Raw genomic sequence first — 23,541 nt, 5'->3', positions numbered from 1 at the left:
ATTAACTGTGACAAACGTACCACACTGGTGTTACATGTTAACAATAGGAGAACCTGGGTGAGGAGGACGTGGGAATGCCCTGTACTATCTTTGCAACGTTTCTGTAAATCTGTAACTTCTAAAATGAAATTTTTAAAAAACGCCGTTTGGGTGCAGAATGAATAAAGATGGCTTTTTCACTGCCCCGTTTCTGGATACACACAAATCAAAAATGGGTCAACATGTTTCCAACACCTTATCAGAGAAGCAGGCTGCAGTGAGTGGCGGAGCGGGTGGGACGTGGTCAAGGTCACACAGATACTTGGGACGAAAGGGCCGGATCCCCAGTCTCCTGACCACCCGCCCTGGACAGGAGGAAGCATCCTCCTCATCAGGACGGGTGGGTCCAGGTGATCTCTGAAGACCCTTTGAGCTCTCACAGCCTGGGGGTCACACGTAACGTCTGTATCTTTAAAAACACTGAGGCCATCAGTGGTTGAATTTTGGACAGTTCTGTGGGATGATATTCTGCATCAAAGGGCCTTCCTAACATCCCTGAAGATCACCCCGTGCAGACTCTGCTCTTACTAGCTGTGTGACGGCAGGCAAGTAAATTAACTTCTCTGTGCCTTTGTTTCCTCATCTGGAAATGGGGACACTAATAACACCACCTACCTGGCAGAAATCACTGTGAGGATCAACAAGATGGTGCAAAGAGCAACTCTGGGCGAAAGTTGGCCAATCTTTTTCATCAGAGCATGAGCTTTGCTTCTGCTGGAAAATACAGAAGCTCCCGGGGCCGGGCAGAGCAGGGTGTAAGGGCGGAGGGCAGGGAAGACAGGAGAAGGCGCGTCTGCTCCAGTTCTGCTGTCCTCAGGGCTGACCGCGCCCCTGCGGCCTCCAAGGGCACGGCAAGTGGGCAGCAGTGGAAGGGCCTCACTGACGGCCTGCAGCGCAGTCTTCTCGGGTCTTAACAGCAGCCTGTGGTCTCACTCTTGGGATCCCATTCAAGGCTCTGGACACAGGCGTCCCTTCAGAACCTCCTGGAGCTGGCTCGTTTCTATACTCAGCCCCCCGACTGGAGAAGAGCAGCCTGGGCACCTCCCCTGCCCGGGGTGAAGGGCTCTCTGGGCCCCTTGCAGCGGCTGAGGCTCGGGTTAGAGCTTGAAGCCCGGCTTTAACGTGTGCTCACCTGGAAAGTGAACACAGCCACGCAGCCCTGCCTTTTGTTGCTGGCAAGCCCCGGGCCAGCCGCCCCCTCCCGGCCAACCTTCATTCATTTGTTCCAATGAGCAATCAGAGCCAGATCTACTCCGGGCCCAGGCCTGAGCCCGAGGCTGGTGTCACAGGTAGATCAATGCTGGGTGGTCCTGTCCTCCAGCAACTCCAGTGGCTCCAATCCCTCCAGGCATGCTGCCCTCCATCCCAGTGTGCCCCAGCCCAGCTCATGTCCCGCTCTGGGGCTCGGCCTGTGCTGTTCTATCACCCCCCTACTCTCCAAAAGACCCTCTCAGCTCCCTCATCCCAATCCTGCCCATCCATCCTGCATGACCCAGCTCAGCATCTGCCTCCTCCAGGAAGTCTGCCCAGATTACCCCACCGCTCGGCATCTCTTTGTCCACGGGCTGTTTCTGGTCAGAATCAGATAATCTCACACTCAGGGCAGAGAAGAGGTGCTGGAACATGAGTGCTCACACCCCACAGTCTATAACCAATGGCTATCAGGATGTGGTAGATAACACAGGCTCCCTCATCCCTCAGTGAGATGACTTGAGATGAGTGCCCCAGCAGGATCCAGTGCCACCTGCCCCCAGGGGTGACATGCACGATCACCTGTCTTCCATGAGCACCTTTAGGTGCTCCCTGGGGTCACCTCCCAAATAAACCACTTGTACCTAAATCCTTGTCCCAGGTTCTGCTTCTGGGGAAGCCCGGACTAGGGCATTCCTCTGAGCCTCAGTTCCGTTATCTGTAAAATGGGGAGAATAGCAGAGTCCACCCCACAGGATTATCACAGGGGTTAAACGAGATGACACGCAGTACTTGGTATTAAGGCCAGGACAGGGCCTGCCAGTGATAAGCATTCTCCACACTTATCTTAAACTTTGTGAAGAGAAGACTGAACCCTTTGACAAAGCGGTCACGACTTACGCCCGGCCCAGCTGGCCCTGGAGGTCCGCTTGTCTTCTCCCAGGATGAGTCCTTCCTGTCTGGTCCACCCCCATCCACACACATGCCAGATGACCAAGAAAGGTCCAGGAAATGGCCATCTCTTAGCATCAAAACCTTGCACTTAAGCCTGCGTTTGAGCTGCATCCTCCTGGGAAGGGAGGCAAGCGGGTCCCCTCAGGATCCAATAGGGGAGCGGACAGTGGGCGGGGCTGCAGCCTGGGGAAGCTGACCGGAGCACCTGCCGGCCCAAGTCCCCGATTTTATTGTCTACAGTTTCATCATCTGCTCTGAAGCCCTCAGTCAGTTCAAAACTGAAAACCTTTCAGTGGGGAGGAACGAAACAACAGATCTTGTTTCCTTGAGGACTGCAGCCTCCCTGCCTGTCCTCTCCACTCCTCTCCCTGCCCATCCGCAGACACCCAGGCCAACCCTGGCACTGAGATGGGGCCGGGCTGGCCCACTGGGCACCTGTCTTGATGCCTGGAGGAGGCCTCGCCTGGTGTCAGAGGGATTCTGCTGGGCCTTCAGGCCTATGTGGTCCCCACGCCCCAGGACAGGGGCGTCTGTGGCAAGGGGTGGTTGGGACTTTGTTGGAAGCCCCATAAGGTCCAGTAATTCCAACTTTCAGGCACAAGTGCCGACCTGACGGACTTTCTCTGGTCCAAGGTGAGTGAGTCTGCTAACCCACTGAACCCCACGTGTTTATGAGCCTGGACCATTCCCCAGCCACGGCACAGCACCACACACCACACCGAAGGTAGGGACAGCAAAAGTGCCCACGGGCTGAGAGACACAGCTCCATCTGAGTCAAATAAGACCTGCACGTATGATAACGGCACAGGAGCACCAGGTTGCCTGGGTTCGAACCCCACCTCGGGCACTTGCTCGCTGTGTTACCTTGGGGAGGTCACTCAACCTCTCTGTCACTCAGTCACCTCTTCCGTAAAATGAGCACAACAGTAATACCCACCCCAGGGGGCTGCTGGGAGGCTAGACTGCTAATTCAGGTGAAGGACTCAGACGAGTGCCAGCTGTTATGGATGTGGCACTCTGCAGGAGAAGGACGAGAAGGATACACTGTGCACTTCTGGCAAAAATGACTTCCGGAAGCAGACTGGCGGGGGCCAGGGGCCAGGGGCAGGCCAGGTGGGGAGTCACTGCTTCCATGGGGCTTTCTCTCAGGCTGATGAAGCGTTTTGGAACCGCATGGAGTTGGCGGTTACACACCACTCCGAGTGGACTAAACTGTGCTCTCGAAAATGGCTCATTTTGTGTCCTGCGAATTTCACCTGAACAAAAAAAGCAAAAACCGAATAGACTTCTGGGAAGCAGGTTAGGCGAAAAAGAGTAGGTGGCAAAGACCTTTATAAGATACTTGACTTTTTACTTTATCACTTCTGTCCTGCTTGATTTTTTTTTTTTTTACAGTGAACATCTTTGTGTACTGCTTCTACAGTTAAATTAAATGTTTTTTTAAAAGGAAGCAGCACGTAAGAGAAAACGCGTTGGGGGGTTGGTGGGTGGCCTTTGATGGCTGTGACTCAGACTTCATTATCTACCTGTTGATCTTCCTCTGTAATGCCTACACGACAGGAGGAAAGTCCTATGAATGGTCCCATTTCAAAGGGAGAAAGGTGCTCAGAATATTGAAGCCACTTGCTCAACTCACAGAGCTTGACTCCCCCAAATCTTTTGACTCCATTACAGGGCTCCTTCATTTCTACGTAAAACGGTTTCTCAGCTCCTTCCTGATACCCTCTAGTCCCTGATGCCTGGCCGGGTTCTGGAACAGTCCATCTTGCCTCTCAGGCACCCAGAGGCCGGGACAGCCCCCCGCCAGCCACACATTCTCGTGCTCTCCAGCGGGGACACCTGCTCTCCCAAACGGAAACCAGCCCTCCCCCCCCGACCCCCCCCCTGCCCTGCCCCTCGCTCCTGAGTTCTGGAAAAAACACCTGGTTTGAAAATCGGATAAACCTAAGAAAAGAAAGGAAACAGGCCGCTGTCCAGAGAGCCCGTGGCTCCTGATGGCCGTGCCTGTCCTCCGGCCACCAAGAGCAGAGGCCCCGACTCACCCCGGCCACCTCCTGGTGCAGGATCCTGGCCGCCTCTGCCCGGCCCAGCCCCAGCTGCAGCCACACCGGGCACGTTTTGATGAGCTTCTCCAGGACACTGATGCCTCGGCGAGGAAGGCAGTTCTTCGGGGCGGCTGGCGGACAAGGCGGCCCGCCGTCTTCCTCCTCCTCCTCCTCGCCCTCTCCTTTGCCGACATCTGGAAGAGGACTGAGAAGAGAACCAAATGATCAGCCCATCCAACCCAGAGAGGGGTTATGACGAACGGGCATTCAACTCAACCGTCTTATTTATTTTGCATCTATGAAGCCAGTGGCCCTTTGGGGAATTAAAGAATGAACAAGCCGTGGTCTTCACTGTAAGGCGCTGATAATAAACTGGGTCGGACGCACACAGAAACAACCAGCTGTCGCACAAGACTGGAACAACTATAACGGAAGCACAGTGTAGCAGAAGCAGCTAATTCCAACCCAGGCTGGGGTCAGGGAGACGCAGCGGGCATTTGAGAGGAGAGCCCTGATGAGGGGATTTTAAAAACTTTTAAAATGAGGTCTAACATACACACAGCAAAATGCACGAGTCTTCCGTATACAGCTAGACAAATGTTTACATATGTCTACACACGTGTAACCCAGATCAAAGCAGAGATCTGTGCCATCCAGTACCGTGGCCACTAGCCACGTGGCGGCATCGAGCTCTTAAAAGTAAGTTGTCTGAATTGAGAGGTGCTGTCAGTGCAAAATACACACAGGATTTCCAAGACTCGGTGTCAACAAAAGGCTGTAGAATAGTTCATTAATAATATTTTACATTGATTATGTGTTGCAATGATATTTTGGATATATTGGGTTAAATAAAACATTATTAAAATTAATTTCATCTATCTCTTTTTTAATGTGACTAGAAAACTTAAAATTGCATATGTGGTTTGCATCATATTTCTATTAGCTGTGCTGATACAGATGTTTCCAGAAGGCTCCCTCGTGCCCCCTCCCAGTCGACACTCTCTGCCCCCCAGGACCAGGATGTGTTAACAGGTCAGGGTAGGGGAAGGACGAGATTCACGAGTCTAAGAAACAGCAAAACGAAAGTCGCGGTCCAGATTAAGAGGCCCGGACCCTCCCCAACAGGCTCACTCCACTCGACCCCCAAAATGCATTGGCAGGAACATTCTGATGCTAGAAAAGGACGAACAGCATCTCAGCACCTCAGTCCTGAGCCAGGTGAGCTCTGTGGTCTGCCTGAGGAGCTAAACCTCTCAGGGCATCTGCAGGGGCGAAACCCCTCATCAGACAGAGAGGGAGATTTATAAAGCCAGGAAGATCGGCTGGTGCCTCCCTTTGCCCTGTGTCCTCTGGGAAGGGGTGGGGGTGTGGGGTCCTAGGACAGCATGCCCCAGAGTCCTGATGAGGGAACAGCATTTCCAACAGGGGAGGGCGGGGGCCGGGCGGTTTGCTGGTTCTCCCTTGTGGCGGGAGGCCGGGAAGTGCTGGATTAAACGGGCCCAGCAGCGCTGTGTTGTTTAAGCAGCCGGGTTTCGCAGAGACCAGACTGGGCAGACGTGTGGTGATGAGGGATGCTTCAACATCAGTGGGCTAAAATCCCCTCCTCCGATGCCCCCACTCCCGAACCCTCACGGGAGGGAACCCTCCCCCTTACGGATGCTGTGTGTGTCGGGGGGCATTTCTGGATGCCCCCTGGGTCCACACTCAAGAGCGAGCCAGGTCACCAGGACAACAGGGGCGTCCCAGGCAGTTGCAGAAATACTAGAGCTGAGGAGGGGGGAGGGCAGCCCCACGGACGTCCGTGGGCTGTGGAACTGAGGCCACGGGGTCTCATTTGGAGCTCAAGGCCAGGCCGGCCTAGCTGAGGCTGGCGTAACTTCACCTCCTCCCAGGTCCGGAGTGTGGTCCCAGCATCTCCTCTGAGAAAGGAGTTAAAACAGTGGAGGCCAGAATTACCCAGAAATAAAGCATTCTGGGGCCTGTCAGCTTCCTCCAATTTCCCTGGAAACACAAAAATATCTTCTGGCACCAAAAGGCTTTATAATCATCCTTAACCTCCTCCACTTGGCCTGGGGCCTCCCCCAGAGGCCAATTAGGGCTCTAATACCAGCTGGAGCGGGAGTGACGGGCTACCCTTTCTTCTCTGCCACTAACTAGGCTTCAATTTTGGCAAGTCTGTTCCCTCTCAGGGTCTCAGTTGCTCCATCTGTACAATGGGGGGAGGGGGCCTGGAAGAAGTCTCCCTTAGCCAGCGGCCCTGGGTGGGAGCTGGGCTTTGGGACAAGGGTCCCCATTCTCTCCTGTAGAACCAACGCACGGGTCAGACAAAGGCTCCGGGAGAGATGAGGGGCTCTGCCTCGCGCTCACTCGCGCTGTGAATATTTTCTGAGGGTCTGCAAGAGCCAGATGCTGTTCTAGGCACTGGGTTAGAGCAGAGAACAAAACAGTAAAAACGGAAGAGAAGCCCCTCACCTCTAGGAGAGGAGACAGGTGAGAGATGAGGAGAACGAGTGACCGGGACTAAGCGAGATGGCGATGAGTGCCAGCAAGGAAAGCAAAGGACGCCCACCCCGTGGGGGACCACTTTTACAGCTGGTGGCCAGGGGAGCCCTCCTTGAAAAGGTGACTCAGTGAACACCTGGATGCAGCTGTCTGGGAAGAGATTCCAGACACACGGGACAGCAAAGGCCTGGAGTTGCCTGGCCGGGCAGAACCTGTGAAGGGGCGGCAATCCAGGCATATGAACATGTTCCCTGGGCTTCTGGTGAGCAACCGGCCACACCAGCCTGCAGGCTTCCTCAGCAAGAAGAAACGGGCCCATGAAGACCCGGGGGCCTGGGTGCCCTCCGGGCCCAGTGAAAGTCTTCGAGGATCCACTGAGCCACACCCGCTCCCCCGCCTCCACCTCCCTGACAGTTGCACCTGTGTCCTGCTTTCAGGGTGACCAAGCAGAAAGCCCGCCCCAGGCTCCGAGCATGTCCCTCTCCTGCTCCAAAACCTTCAATGGCTCCCACTGCCTAAAGAATCCAGTCCAATCTCCTAATATTGAAGGTATTCCTTTTCTGAGCACCCCCTTGTGGAAGACTCCCCTACAAAGGGGTGCACTCCATCTCCCCAGCAACACCTGCGCTCCCCACCCGGCGCTCCTGCTCAGGCTGCTCTGTCCGCCCGCAGTTCCCTCAGATTCTCTATTACTCCCTCAACATTCTCTCCAACAGGCAGAAGTTTATCGGACCAGACAGAGAAAGCAAGACCCACCAAGGAAAAGATGGAACCACCAGGTGCATCAACCCTTAAACTTCAAACAGCTCGTGAAGAAAATGAATACTCAAATCCCAGGCTGGGAGAAAACATTTGCAAAGCACACGTCTAACAGGGAATAAGAAAATTAATTTTTAAAACAGGCGAAAGATCTGACGATATCTCAGAGAAGAAGAGACGCAAAGGGCCAACAAGCAGGTGAAAAATCGCTTGACATCGTTAGTCATGAGGGAAATGCAAATGAAAACCACAATGAGACGCCACAACACAACCACCAGAAGGGCTAAAATTACAAACACTGACAACATCACGTGCTGGGAGCATGGGAATCAGCCAGGACTCACACGCATTGTGGATGAGAATGTGCACTGGTCCGACCGCTCTGGAAAAAGGCAGTTTTTTATAAACCTAAATGTACACCTGTCCTGGGGCCCAGCCGTTCCACTCGGTAAATACCCCAGAGAAATGAAAGTGTGTGTCCCCAGAAAGGCCTGCACAGGAACGCGCACAGCAGCTCTTTCCTCATACTAGTGCAAAACTGGTCCAGGCGGCCATCAATAGGAGAACGGGCAGACAGACATCATGGAATGGCAGTCAGCAATCAAAAGGAATTACACCAGCCACATGGAGGAAACTCAGAAACACGCTGTGTGAAAGTAGCTGGATGCAAAAAATACATACTATGTGAATCCGTTAAATGAAGTTCAAATGGTACACTTAGAGATGTGTATTTACATTAAATCATATGTAAATTTTACGCCAAAACAGTAAAAAAGAACCGTAAGTAAATACCGTACTCTAATTAATGATATGTATGCTAACATATTCAGGGGGCATCTGGAACTTTCTTTGAAATGCATAAAAAGAAATAAGACGGAGTCATGGATAGGCAGAGGGATAGATAGATGCGTAATAAAGCACAAATAAATATAGCAAAATATAGCAGAAAAAAGCACAAAAGAACACATTACGGGTAATGGTGGGTATATGAGTATTTACTACAAAATTCTTTCAACTCTTCTGTATGTTTACTATTTTTTATAGTTAACTGTTGGGGATAAAGTTCTCTCCATCCTTTAAGGCCCAGTTAGAAGCCTGCCTGGGACTAGAAGCCTTAGGTTTGAATCCGGGCTGTGTGATCTCTGGTCAGTTACTTTACCTCTCTGGGCTCGAGTTTAATCACTTGTAAAAAAAATAGTTGTCCTGCAGCCGGCCTGGTGGTGCAGCGGTTAGGTGCGCACATTCCACTTCAGCGGCCCTGGGTTCTCTGGTTTGGATCCCGGGTGTGCACATGGCACCGCTTGGCAAGCCATGCTGTGGTAGGCGTCCCACATATAAAGTAGAGGAAGATGGGCATGAATGTTAGCTCAGGGCCAGTCTTCCTCAGCAAAAAGAGGGGAATTGGCAGCAGATGTTAGCTCAGGGCTAATCTTCCTCAAAGAAAAATAATAATAATAGTCCTTACCTAATAGAGTTATTGTGAAAATTTGATGAGACATCTGTCAAGTGCACAGTACACATAATTCAGTAAATATTAGCTACTGCTTTTCTATCTCTTCAGCCATGTGGCTGTCCCCAAGACAACCTCTGATCCCAGGGGTAACCCACAAGCTTGGGAACCACATGGCTCAACATGAACCGAGACATCAATTTTTGGCACAGAAACAAACCACTTGGAGGATCCTTTACACCTCAGGCCAGCTGACGCTGTTGAAAAGACAAGTGAGACCTGGGGTTATCCCAGGAACCTTAGAGACCAGCGCCGCAGGGGCTAACCTCGGCTCCTCGGACTAAACCTCTTGAAGGCCAAAGGCTCTTAAGCTACTGCTCTCCAGGAACTGTCCACCTCGTTCCGTGTGCGCCCTTCTCCCTGGGGCGCCCGTGCAGAAGTGACAAGGGCTCGCTCAGGGCCCCTCCGTGGTGACCTGGCAGCCAGAGGATCCGGGGCGTGAGACGCATCTCTGAGCGTCAAAGGCCGCAGCAAGGTCGAGAGGCCAGAGGAGGAGCAGCTGAGGCTGGGGGAGACCCGGGCCTCGCTCCGGATCACAGGAGCAGCAGGAGCGGGGACCCGGGCACCTGCTCTGACCAGGCAGAGAAGGGTAATGGGGCCAGGCAGCCGCCTTCTAACTCCTGAATCCCTGCAGACTTTGGGCCTGGGGTCACGTGAGCTCTCTGGGTGCCCACTTGTGACTGCGAATGCCCGTGCTGACGATGGAGCTCGGGGATGGGCCGGCGGGCTCAAGCAGGATGGCAAAGGGGGAAATGCCCAGGCCGGTATCAGGTCTGCTCTGTTGTGACTGTTGCTAAGCAGCCTGGCCACATCGGCTCTACCTGCCAGGGACGGTCACTGAGCCCACATAGCATCAGATGTGTCATCTGCCAGCGGGGCCGGTGACCCCAACACCCACACCTTCCCTCCCAGCAGCCACACTTCAGCTGAGGCCCTGCAAAGGCAGCCACAGGGACCTTCGGTAATTATTGGTGCTGTTCGTGCGAAATAATGAGCCTCAGAAACTCGAGAGCAACTCCGCCAGAGTGAGAAGTCATTCCGTGACTCGCTTTCCCTCTGCTCCTGGGAAAAGAGCAATTAGGTCTAACCACTGGTCCTGACAGCCTGCCGACACCCAGGCGGCCCACCCGGAAGCACGGGGTCGAACGCAGGAAACCCGGCCCTGGGCTGCAGGGACCAGCCTGGACTCCGCATCCGGGCACATTCCGGGAATTTTCTCACCAGCTCCCCGAGGGACGAAGTCAGCCGGTACAGGTGACAGTGCTCACTGGCCTGCTGCCTGTGTCCTGTCTCAGGCCTGCTAGACTCGGGAGAAGGGGAAAGCTCGCTCGGGGCGGAGCGGCCCAAGGGGGCTGCGGTGTGGGGTCGGAGCGGGCGTGGGGCAGCTTGGGGTGGGGCCCCCGCTGGAGGCTGCCTATCTCGAAGGGAGGCACAGAAGTTTCCAGCCCACAGGGGCGCTGGCTCTGGGCCACTCAGGAAGTTCCGATGGTGCCTCATTGTGAGGAGGACTGAGGCCCCTTGTGCAGACGTGGCCAGAACTCAGGGGGAGCGTGGGATGGAATGGGAGGACTGGGCAAAGGCCATCTCCATCCCACACACAATCCCGGCCTCAGGCAGGCCGGCCTCCCAGCGTCACCGGGACCAGGGTGCCCTGTCAGGATGGAGCGGCCGGGTCCCCGCCCGCAGAGGGCTCTCAGGCCAGCGGGGACCAGGCGTGGCTCCAGGAGAGATGCTCTGGGATGGCCGGATCACCTGTACAAGGTGCGTGAGTACACAGACGACATGGGGCGGGGCGGGGAGGGCCTGGAGATGCCCGTCAGGGGAGCGACTTGCCTGTTTCGTGGATAAAGAGCCCACACCACAGGGTGCCCCCGGGTGGGCCTCACACACACTGTGGGGGGGGGTGCATGGCGTCCCCCAAAAAAACGAGTCATGTCCTAATCCCCACTGCCTGTGAACGTGACCTTGTTTGGAAAAAGGATCTTTGCAGATGTAATTCAGATGGCGACCATCCTAGACTTAGGGTGAGCCCTAACCCTAACGACAGGTGTAAGGAGACGCGGAGAGACGCCAGGGGGCCGTGCGAAGGTGGACGGCAAGACTGGAGTTAGGATGTCCCAAGCCAAGGAACGCCAAGGACTGACGGCCACCGGCCGCTCCGAGGGAGGCACGGAACAGATGCTCCCTCAGGGCCTGCGAATGGAACCGACTCTGCCGACACCTTGATTTGGGACTTCTGGCCTCCAGAACCGCGAGAGAGCCAACCTCTGCTGTTTTAGCTGCACGGTTTGTGCTAACTTCTGCCGCAGCCCTAAGAGATGAACACACCTACCATACACCTAACGGTCTCCTATGAAGATGAGGACACTGAGGCACAGAGAGGTTAAACAGCTCACCCGAAGTCACACAGCCAACGAGTGGCAGAGCCGGAGTTCAAACTCGGGCAATCTGGCTCCAGAGTCTGTGTTTATAACAGTTACACTATTCTAGCTGTTGGAGAAAACTCTAAGTTTCCCTCGTTTGTGTATCCTCACAGTACCTGGCACCGAAACAGGGTTCAATAATGTTTCTTATCCCATTTGGAATATATCCAAACACACGTGGAAACAATTTCCAGAAGGCTATGTAAGACACCATTAAAGACATTTATTTCTGAGACGTACAGGCGGTTTGTTTCAAGTTTTTACACTAATTATGCATTACTTATATGATTAAAAAGCACCTTGAGTAAATATGTGAAAATATACCCGTTTGTCACATAAATGCATGCAGGGTGGACAGCCGTTGGCTTTGGGGTCTCCCAAGCCCGGTTCGTATCCCCGCTCTGCCCTGCCTTGCTAGGGGGGCGTGGAGGCCTCATCTAACCACTCTGACCTCCAGTTTCTTCTTCTGCAACATGGGGAGTATCTATACCAGCTGACGGGGCTTCTCTTAGGAGAAGATGAGACGAGGCAGGCAGGCGCGCGGCGCAGAGAGGGCAAAACCCCCTACTATGTGGGGGTGGCGAGGTACAATGTCTGCAACGTCCTCTCACGAGGTCCAGAAAAAAATAAGAGAGAGACAGAACCAGCAGATGTGATAAGATGTGAAGAACTGGCGAATCTGGGGTACTTACAGGAATTCATTGTACTATCTTCGTAACTTTCCCGGGAGTCTGAAATCATGTCAAAAGGAAAAGTTTTAAAATCAAACAAACCAAAAGCTAATGTTGAGTGCAAAAAGCAAGTGACAGAAGGAAGAAAAACGTTTATATAAAGTGTAACAAACGTACACAGCAGTTCTGTGTCTTGTTTGTGGACGCACACACACACCAGGTCAGGAGGATGGGTACCGCTGAGGGGTAGGAAGAAAATGGGCTCAGGGGGCCGTGTGGAGGAGGCTCCAGCTGGTTCTGTTATGATCTATTTATTTTTAAAAGATTCGAAGCAAATATGGCAAATTGACAGGATTTAACAAAGATGAATTATGGGTACTCAGGGCATAGCTGTGTTTTTCTCTACACTTGAAATATTTAATTAAAAAACAAAATGAGGGGGCCAGCCCGGTGGCCGAGTGGTTAAGTTCACACACTCTGATTTGGCAGCCTGAAGTTCCCCGGTTCGGATCCTGGGTGTGGACCTACGCACAGCTCATCAGGCCGTGCTGAGGCAGTGTCCCACACAGCACAACCAGACTTACAACTAGGACATACAACTATGAACTGGGGCTTTGGGGATAAAAAAAAAAAGAGGAAGATTGGTAACAGATGTTAGTTCAGGGCCAATCTTCCTCACCAAAAAAAAAAAGCTTACCAAACCCCCCCCCCCCAAATGCACACACCTTTCCCCCAGGTCCCAGAGCACATCCCAGGCCAAGGAGATACAGAGTAGGGGGTCTCCACACACCTAGCCTGCCCCTTCTGCCAGGGCGATTTCCCCAGGATAACTCCCACACTTTTTTCTTGGCGTTTTAACGTCATTTCTGGAGCCTGAGGGTGATCAAGGTAAGCAGGACGAGTCCAGCCCTGTGAGTTCACCCAGGCAGCTGAAGAATCAGGCCCCAGGGGGCTTTTTGGGAAATCTCCTGGCAGCTGCTACAAGGTCACCAGAGCAGAAGTCAGAGAAGGTCAGTGGGGGCGTTTCCCTCCCTCGTGGCAGCCACAGGGCTTGAGCCAAGGAGCAGAAGCTGATGCCAGAGGGAAAGACACTCCTGCGGAGACCACGCTGGCCGGCACAGTGCCACCCAAAGGCAGGCGCTGGGGCTGGGAGAACACCTGCCCCTGAGGCCCAGATGCGACGAACACGGTGAGCCGCTCCCCGCTTGGAGTCTCAGTGTCCTCTCTGTAAGCAGGGACACGAGGCCACCTGCCTCCGAGGTCGTGTGAGGGTCAAACGAGACAGTGTAAGGAAAGCACTCGGCAGCAGCTGTCGCTTCACAAGTGGTACTACTGGATGAGACAGGGCGCTGGGGACAGCTCGGGAGGAAGCCAAGCCTCGTCAGACCCTGCGGAGCCCCAACGAATGCCTGTGGGGAGGACCCGGGAACCCTGGAGGCGGGCAAGCCACCCAAAGACCAGCTGGGGCATTTGGTTTGGATCAGGGGTGAGCTAGTGAAGCCCCTGTCTAAGGCCACAAAAAAGGGCCCGATGTGCCCGTTTCCAGGGTATAAATACTCCCATCATGGCCAGCATCAAGCCATCGACGGTTTAACAACCAGCTTCAAATTCCTGACTGTTTAACAGCAGGCCTTTGCCAGCCTCCAGCTGCGGCACCCCGCTGGAGTTTTAAGGCTGTCCTCTACCTCACACGTTCCCCTAGGCACTGGCGTCCTCTCTGTACCATCCCAATAAGGTAGTTGTATCTGTTTGAATACCTTGAATGACGGGGCGCTCACTACCTCACTGGGCAACTCATTCCGAGAAGCAATTCTCAGTTTCTACTGAGATGAAAGCTGTTCCTCTTTAGTTCCTCTCGTTGTTTTTTCTACATTTTCTCTGCTTTAAGGGTTCCCATAGAGCCCCTGAACTATGTGAAGACGGCTGGCACATCGCCTGCCCGACACCCCCAGGGTCGTCTCTTCTCCAGGTTGAACAGCCCGGCTCTGCCCCACGGCTGCCCAGAGGTAACATGTATCAGCTCTTTCCCTGGGGGCTGATGCCGAGCTGGGTGTTTTACATCTAGCGTCTCCATGCATTTGCATGTGGAGCGGTTTGTTTTTTAAAAACATTTTAAAGGGTACAATTCACTCGTTTTCGGGTTAATCACAGAATTATGCAACTATCGCCATAATTGATTTTAGGGCTTGTTCACCACCCCAGCAAGGAATCCCGTACTCATTAGCAGTCATTCCCACTCCCTCCCCACACCCCAGCCGGCGGCAACCGCTAATCGACTTTCTGTCTTTGTAGATTTGCCTTCTGGGTATTTCCTAGATGGAATCTTACAACGTGTGGTCTTTCAGTTCGGTTCCTTTCACTCGGCGTAACGTTCTCAAGGTTCATCCATGTGGTCACGGCTCACAGGCGTATCTCAGAACGTACTTCATTTCTTTTTATTGCCAAATAACACTCCACTGTCTGTGCACACCATGTTTCACTTATCCACTGGTGGACGGACTTTTCGGTTCTTCCCACTTTGAGGCCATTGTGAATAATCCTGCTCATATTCACAGACACGTTTTTGTGTGGACACTGTTTTCAACTCTCCTGGGTAAATACCTAGGATCGGAATCGCTGCGTCATATGACAACTCTACGTTCAGCATTTTGAGGAACTGCCAGGCTGTCTTCCAATATGGCTGCACCAATTCCCGTTCCCACCGGCAGCGTTTGAGGCTCCCAATTCCTCCACGTCCTCGTCAACACTTGTTATTGCCTCTCTCTACTACTACAGCCGTCCTAGTGGGGATGAAGTGCGATCTCATGTGGTTTTGACTTGCATTTCTCTCATGTATAATTATGTTAAGCATCTTTCAATTATTGGCCATTTCTATATATTTGCAGGAAAAATGTGTATGCAGATCCTTTGCCTGTTTTAGAATCAGGTTGTCTTTCTGTTGTTGAGTTGTAAGTTCTTTACATATTCTAGACACAAGCCCCTTAGAAGATGTACGATTTGCAAAGATTTTCTCCCATTCTGTGGCTTGTCTTTTCATTTTCTTGGTGCAAAGGTCAGGGTGTCCTTTGAAACCACAAGTTTTTAGTTTTGGTGGAGGCCAATTTATCTATTTTTTCTTTTGTTGCTAGTAGTTTCGGTGTCATATCTAAGAAACAATTACCTAATCCAAGGTTGCAAGATTTACCCCCATTTTCCTCTAAGAGTTTTATAGTTTTACCTCTTACACTTAGGTCTTTGTTCCGTTTTAAATTAATTTTTGTGTATGGTGTGAGGTAGGGGTCCAACCTCCTTTTGCACTTGGATATCCTGTTATCCCGGCACCATCTGTTGAAAAGACTATTCTTTCTCCATTGAATTTTCTTGGCAATCTTTTTGAAAATCAGTTGACTGTAAACCATGAAGTGGTTTTGAGGCCCCTCATCACACTGTTTTTATCCTGCTGAGCATCCTTCTGTCTTTGTACCTCTGAAATGCAGAGTCTCAAACAGGGAAATGATTTCCCAGGTGTGCCTTGAGCAGCTCAGACAGGAGCATGACCATCACCTCTCTCAATCTAGATACTCTACTCCTATTAATGTGACCCAAGACAGCATCAGCTTTTCTGCAGCTACATACACACTCTTGGGAAATTTTTTTGGAGTTTTGAGTTGGGATCACATTGCCGAAGTGAAGGGCGATAACAAGAGTTTATGAGATGAGTAGTGACATGACAAATGCTGTATTTACCAGGAGAATGGGTGTGTGATATAAAAGAAATGGCACTGAGCTCACACTCAGGAGACCATGGTCTGGTTCTGTTGTTCACTGTGACCTTGGGCAGCTCACTTCCCCTCTCTAGGTTCACCGGCCTCTTCAGTAAAATGAGAAGGTTGGACTAGATCTGGGAGGGCAAGCAGGCTGGATTTCCAGGTGAACCCCAGTTGACTGGCAGCAGCTGCCTGGACCCTCATGCTGAAGGCTCGGCAGAGAAAGAACGCTGGGATCTGCTGATGATGTCTGCCGCGGGCTCTGCACGGAGAGCTGCAGCAGCTGGTTATGTATTTAGTGAGCATGGTCAGACCAAGGACCAAGGTCCCTTCCAGCACTGTGAATTCCACGATTCTGGACTCAGCTGACCCTTGGCTGGGTGCCACCTGCAGGCTCCTCTTTCAAGCCCGGCTGGCCCTGCCCCAGCAGACAGCCTGGGAGAACGCAGGCAGCCAGGCCGGCTTCTCCGTGGCTCCCTCTGCCACGTGCTTTTTCCTGGACGTGTGGAAGCTGAGCCGCAGCTGCTGCCTGGTTCCACCTCTGGCCCAGCCTGTGGTGGACGCAGGACCAAAATCACAGCTCCAGGCCGACCGTGGAGGTCACAGGGAGATGGAAGAGAAGCAGCTGGCTTCAGAATTAGCATCTCTCACACGGACAACGTGCGAATGCTCGGCAAACACCTCCAGCCCAGGGCCACAGGCTAAACAACTGCGCAGGGCCCTGGTGGGTCCCCACAGTCGCCTGGGGCTCCAAGGACAGTGTCTAGAGCATCCTGTTGTGAGCAAGTTCCACTGGGCTTCTCCTCGCCCAGAAACCCCAGGCCTTCCAGGACAGGTGGGGAGCAGAGGGCAGCTCAGGCCCGACCCCCGGGGGGTGAGCCCCGGGAAGCCGGGGGGCTCAGGGGCCCCTGCCCACAGCCTCTCGGAGGGGAAGTCAGCTTAAGCAGGTCTTCCGGACCCCGGAAGTGCTGAGAACAGGTCAGGCTGTCTCAGTTTGCACGTCACCACCCACATCAAGGGGTCTAGCAGGTCAAAGGCCTTCGAACTTTCCACACCTGTGTGTGCTGCGGGCCTTCTGCGGCCTGCGTGTGTCAGGCACTGCCCAGCGCCTGGTCCTGCCTTCAGGCTGCCTGCTGGGTGCTCTGCTGTCCCCTAGGGGCTCCACCTGCCCAGGCTGAGGCGCACCGGGGCCCTGCCGGGACCCATGGGAGGCACCTGGCTTCAGCGGAGGCCCTTTCTGGTGGCTGCTCCCCCTGTGCTGGGCCTCCTCTAGCCCCCATTTCTCAGACGTTCGATTGCTGGCTCACAGCTCCCCCTGCCTGGCCTCTGGCCCTGGCCCCTCTGTGCTCTCGAGATCCCTGGACACCCACAGCCTCCCGGGAACCCGGGCTGAGTTCCTCCACCCTCCCTCTGTAACCTTCTCTGGCTCACAGGTCCCAACCCCTTTCCCTATCTCAGCCAGCCCCTGGAGCCCAGACTAACCTGACTCAGCCTGCCTCTCCTACGGACCCCTCCTAGGCTAGGACTGTCCACTCCCATCGGGACCCAGCTCATAGATGACAGTACCAATCCGTCTCCAGTGCTGTGTGCAATCACACCTTGAGTGATGGTGACGGCTGTGTGGACCAAGAGATTTAAGCAGGGGCTCGGGAACCAGACAGCCTGGATTAGAATCCCAGCTTCGTGGCCTTGGCGAGTGACTAAACTTCTCTTTTCCTCAATATCCTTACATTTAAAACGGGGAATAGAAGCATTACTACCTTATGGGATTTCTGTTCAGGAGAGCGCCCGCATATAGCAAACACTCCATGATCGCATTATCATCCATTCACTCATCCACTAAGTATTTACTGGGCATCTACTGTGGACCAGACACCATTCTAGACTTATCATAGTAACACTTACAGAAACAGTCATACACAGTGAAAGCTGATGACCTTTGCCTCCCCTCCCCACCCTAATCCTTAGAAACTTCCCTGAACACGGGGACGGTTACTGGAGAAGACAGGATCTGGGGCCCAATTTCCTGGCTGGGACTGAAGCTGGAGGCCGAAGGGACACAGGAACCCAGGTCACCAAGAGCAATGGGCAGCCCGTGCGCATCTGTGTGTCGAGATGAGCTGAGGCCGTCTCTGCAAGGAGGCAGTGGGGAGGGACCCAGGGTGCCTGGGGGAGGGTGGGGCTGGGAGGCTGGGGACAGGGGCGGGAGGGGGCCACTTCACTGGAGACGCTTTTGTACCTTTTGAATTTGAACCATGTGACTATATCAACTATCCAAAATATCAGTAAAACAACTTGAAAAAGAAGAGTTCTCGTCGAGGGGATTTCAGACGTGGGACTGAGCTGGGCTCTGGACAGGCAGATCCAGAGAACTCTGCCTTCTTGTTTTGGCTAAGACTGCATATTGTAGGTCATTTCCCTTTTAGAATCTATAGCAAAAAGATATTCTAAACAGGCGAATAAAGCTTAATGGACAAAGAGGTTCGCTCCAACGTCACTGACTTACAGTTGACCCAAACTGGAAACAAGCAAAAGGTGAACAATACCACTTGTCACAAGCCAGTTTCCTCTGCTCCCCTAACTCTATGTCCCAACGTCGGTCACATCTACTGCTGTGTGCCCGGGCCCAGCACAGAATAGATGTTCGGTAAAATTTTTTTAATGGTTGAGTGGTTAAGGAAATATTAGTACTAAGAATTGGCAACATTCAACCACTTTTGACCTATAAAGAAAGCAATTTTAGATAGTCAATCTATACAAACATTGGAATAATATTTCTGTAAAGAGTTGCACATGTGCAAAAGGATGCACGGACAAAGATGCCCATTGGATTTCACTGGAGCATTGTCTGTAATGGGGAAAAGACTGAAAATAATCTAGGTGTCCATCATAAAGGAACCAAGTAAATAAATGGACACTATGCAACTATATTCTCTTTTTTTTTTTTTTTAAGGAAGATTAGCACCGAGCTAAACATCTGCTGCTAATCCTCCTCTTTGTGCTGAGGAAGACTGGCCCTTAGCTAACATCCGTGCCCATCTTCCTCCACTTTATATGTGGGACGCCTACCACAGCATGGCGTGCCAAGCGGTGCCATGTCCGCACCTGGGATCCTAACTGGTGAACCCTGGGCTGCCGAAGTGGAACATGTGCACTTAACCACTGGGCAACCGGGCAGCCCCCTATGCGACTCTTAAAAAAAGAAAAAGAATGAGGAAGCTCTCTGTGTACTGACGTGGAAAGGTTTCCAGGATATGTGGTTAAGTGACAAAAGCAAAGTAGAGAAGGGTATGTATATGGTGCTCCCTTGTTGGGAAAAAATAATGATTACTTGCATTTGCATAAAGCAACTGGAAGAAGACACAAGAAACTAATAACTAATAACCCGGAGTGGGAACTGACATGAGGGACAAAGGAGGGAAGACTTTTTCACTGTACATCTTATTAAAAAATATATATTTATTTTGAATCCTGTGAATGTATTACCTACTGAAAAATAAATTAATAATGTTTCCAGAGGTTTCTGTGTGCCAGGTGTTGCTCTAACTGCTGAGCACATATTAACTCAGTAAATCCTTTAAAATAACCCTCTAAGGTAACTCTGGTTATTATTCCCATTTTACCGAGGGGGAAACTGAGACTCAAGTTAGCAACTCACTAAGGCTGTGGAGTGACTAAGTGGCAGAGTGGGACTGGAACCCTGGCAGTCTGTGAGTCTATGGTCCATGGTCCATGTTCTTAACCCCTCTGCCAAAGCCCTCCAGATGTCCGCTTACAGTGTGAGACAAAACGTTAGACAGCAGAGACATACAGTGTAAGAATAGAGAGACGGAAGGTAGATTTTGTCCGTGGAGCGGAAGACAATACCGTCAAGGTATGAATTCTACGCAAACTGATCTAAAGGATCAACACACTCCCAATTAGCATCCCACAGGTGTGCTGTGGAAAGCACATGGAGATACAAAGGGCCAAGGATAGCCAAGACATACTTGAGGAAGGGGGCAGGACCTGGTCTGCTGGATATCAAGTGATTACAGAGGCACAGTGAGTGATTAAGAGGGTGTGGGGTTGGCGCAGGGACAGCCACGCTGTCTGTGGACTAGAATCGTCCAGAAATAGACCCACACATCCACGGTCACCTGATGTTTGCAGGGTCACAGCAGAACACCAAGGAAAGGACAGTCTTTGCAACAAAATCTGCTGAGACAACTGTGTATCCACATGGGAAAAAAAGAAACTTGACCCCTCTTTCAGGCGTATACAAAAAAAAAAATCAGTTCCAGGAAGACTCTGTCCTGACCCAAATGCGGAAAGCAAAACAAGGAAGCTTCTAGAAGAAAATAAAGAATCTATTCATAATCCGATGGAAGACAGACTTCGTAAACAGTACACCCCCCCCAACCTTAACTAAATTGGTAAATGGGACCGCATTAAAAGGGAGACTTTCCGTTCACTGAAGCACCACGAAAAGAGTGGAAGTCATGCAAAGATTCTCCCCAGCGTGAGGAAGGAGGGAAGCTGGAATCAAAACCACGAGAGCCCAGAGAACGGCCGCGAGGAGGAGACCACAGCGCGGTGGGGCTCGAGGATGCGGAACAGCCAGACCCGCCCACTCTGCCTCTGGGAGCGCCCGAGGGGCCAACCGCGCTTGTTCACCCTGACATTAAACAATTGCTCTCTGCTTCTTTACACTGTTCTCTACATTCTGAGTTTTTACACGGAGCGTTATTACTATGAAAATCAGAAAATAATAAGGTGAACATTTCAGGAGAAACAATGAAAATGGAAGAAGAGATGCCTAGGAGTCAGTCTTCCTAGAAGATGGATTTGCTGGCCTGGGTCTCTCCCTCACGGAAGATTCAGTGGGACGAGCAGGGATTTGAAAAGGTCCCCGCACCCCTGCTGGCTGCACCCTGACAAGCCAAGGGGAAGGGTGCCTTGTCCCTAGGAGACAAAGCTGTTCCAACCCTCCCCTTCCCTGTGGCCTCTTTACCTTCTCTCAGGCTCAGTTTCCCCATCTGGGAAAACACGGCATTTCGCATTCTCATACCCACCGGGCCAAGCAGCTGGCAGACCGGATGGAACTGCATCTGAAGAAGGTGGAGACCCAGACCTTTGTAAAGTCATGAAACAGGTCCAAATGAACCAAACTGAGCCCCCAAATTATTTTTCAGCTGGTAGGGTTTCCCCAGTTTACGGTCTAGCCCGTGCTGCACGATGACGGCAATGTTCCGTCTCTGCACCATGCACTGTGGCCACCATTGGCCACGTGTGACCACGGAGCACCTGCAATGTGGCCGGTGCACCTGTAACTCCATTTTAACTCATTTAATTTGTAAAATAGCTACATGTAGCTGGTGGCTACCATGTTGGACAACAACGCAGCTCTAGACTTTTCTATCTTTTAAATCTTTTCAGTGTGTGTGAATTCCTGTACCACGTGTGGGATTTGTTTTTAACGACAAAGAAAGAAGAAATGAGATAAAAAGGAAAACTACAGGCAGTTCGAGCATTATTACCATCAGCCGGGACCCTCTTGGGAAACTTCTTCAGGGAAGGCCGTTCCGCTCCTGGTCATCTGTTCCAGTGTTTAGGGCCCCTCGTCTCCGGGGCCGCCCCACAGCCGGCTGCAGGTCAAGACCCCTCCTCAGGGCTGGCTCTTGCACACGGCCCCCCGCCCTGCCCTCCTGGGCTTGTCCCTGCACAGCTCCCAGAGTCCTTGCCCACCTTCCTTCTGCTGCCTTCTCCTCCCCGGGGAGGGACCAGGCCGGGAAAACAGGAGCAAGGAGGCTTGGGACTCAGAGAGCTCTGGGGAGGCACGACCTTTGTCCCTGCCAGCCCCTCTCGCTCCAGGAGCAGCCACAACGCGTGGTGGCCCATTTGCCCCACTGCGACCCTGGCCTCTGGCCCTCCCTGCTGCTTACTCACGTCTTCTGGGGCTGAGGCGGGGAAGAGGGAAGGAGACCACAGCGCTCCCCTCCTCCACCTGCCGCTGGGGCTGAGGAGGGGGAGGCGGGCAAGCGTGGGGAGCAGCAGCCTCATGGCAGACAGGACTCCTCCCCAAAGGGGAGACAAGGGGCCTCCTTGCTGTCCCTCAGGCCCGCCTGCTGGATCTCAGTGGGGATTTCTCTCTTCTCTCTTATCCGGAGCTTAACAGTGGTGCAATAAATGGTCGCTGTGGCCATTATAAATCCTGGACAGCTCCGAGTGGTGCAGAACGTGCTTTGCCTTAGAAAGGGAGCCAGGTCTATTCTAGCGTCAGGCTTGCTGTGTGTCCTTGGGCAACCCTCCCTCCCTGTCTGGGCCTCCGTGCTTTCAGCAGTAAAGGAGTGAAAAGTACTCAGGGGTTGCTGGGAGGCTGAAACATGACCACAGGGTGTGAACCCCTCTTTCTCAGATGGAGGTGGGGTCAGGCACAGAGCTGGCCCAGGGCTCAGGGGAATGCAAGGCTGATTCCCGACAGCCCCCCACCCCCCACCCTGCGGCACTGCCAGCGCCTCGAGGACACAGGCTGCTGACACCAGGCCCCGACCTGCACCTTGCAGGAAACTACTGCAGCGTCACCATCGCTCCGCCCCTGGTGACACTGAGTCATGCTGCAGCCCCCCTAACAGTTGTGGTGACCACATTTCCTCTGGTGGGGGAGGAGCGCGCCATGTGCACAAACACCCTGGCCGCCTGGTCCTGAGGCTTCTGGGCAGCTGCCACCTCCCGGGCCCAGGCCCACCTCGCAGAACAACGGACACCCTCCCCACCGCCTGAAGTCCCTCCCTTAGGGCTGTATCCCTTTTAGGATTTGTTCCCTGGTCCCGTCCGTGCCCCCCCCCCCCCGCCCCATTAGACTTCACGGTGGGCCCCGTCCCGCAGGCCTCAGCGTGAGGGAAGTCATGGTGGTGAGTCTCTAAGAGCAGGAGGCTGGAGGAAGCCAAGGACACTGGCTCATTCGCTTTGGGGGCTGTTGGAAGGCACTGGGGTGGGGAGAGAGTAAGGAGCTGTAAGGAGCATCCCAAAGCACGAGAGGCCCACTCCCTCCCACGCGGGTTAAAATGTCTCCCAGCGACTCCAGGGACAAGGACAACCTTCTGCCCCTCTTGGGTTCTTTGCCTGGTCCATCCATATAGGGCTGACTCAGGCAGGGGTCACCCCCAAGGAGGTCACCCCTTCAGAGGGACACAGAGATTCCAGCAGCATCGTCCCCATGACCCAGGCACATCTGGACCAGGGGAGGCAGCAGGGCCCCCGGAGCCCGGGGATGCAACACAGGGATGTGGCGAGTTCAGGGGCTGTGGACAGAGGATCTGGACCAGCACAAGCCTGGCTTCTGGTCCTGGCTCTGCCGCTGATTGCCGAGAGCTTTAATCGGGTCACTTGCTATGCCTGTTTCCTCACCTATAAACGGGGCACTATAACCCCAGCCTCACATGGCTGTGACAATTAACTGAGAAAAAGCTCTTAGCAAAGGGGCCTGAAGTAAACCTTTGAGACATAAGCGCTGTGATTACTGCTGTCCAATCTCTGAGCGCTCAGAATCTCAGCTTTCTATTTGCCTTGATGGATATGTTGCTCCTGACAAAGATTCTTCTGTTAGAATCACGGAACATGAAATATTAGCCATGACCGCTCCCCTTCTTGGAAACCATCCTTTCCAAGCCTTGAAGTTCACTGGAGCGCAGCAAGAACAGAGCCTGGAGCCCAGAGCCC

General features: G+C 53.0%; 1 protein-coding gene across 1 annotated transcript in view; it reads right to left on the bottom strand.

Moving 5' to 3' along the window:
• Positions 1-23,541, bottom strand: part of RIN3 (Ras and Rab interactor 3) — a 123,266-nt gene that overhangs the window by 83,680 nt on the left and 16,045 nt on the right. Inside the window, exon 2 of the mRNA XM_044774237.2 lies at positions 4,227-4,434. Within this exon, the coding sequence (XP_044630172.2) occupies positions 4,227-4,434 (208 nt within the window). The remainder of the gene's footprint in view (positions 1-4,226; positions 4,435-23,541) is intronic.

The sequence above is a fragment of the Equus asinus genome, chromosome 7 (genome assembly GCF_041296235.1).
Source record: "Equus asinus isolate D_3611 breed Donkey chromosome 7, EquAss-T2T_v2, whole genome shotgun sequence".
Classification (NCBI taxonomy): domain Eukaryota; kingdom Metazoa; phylum Chordata; class Mammalia; order Perissodactyla; family Equidae; genus Equus; species Equus asinus.
This window is presented reverse-complemented; position numbering and strand designations above follow the sequence as displayed.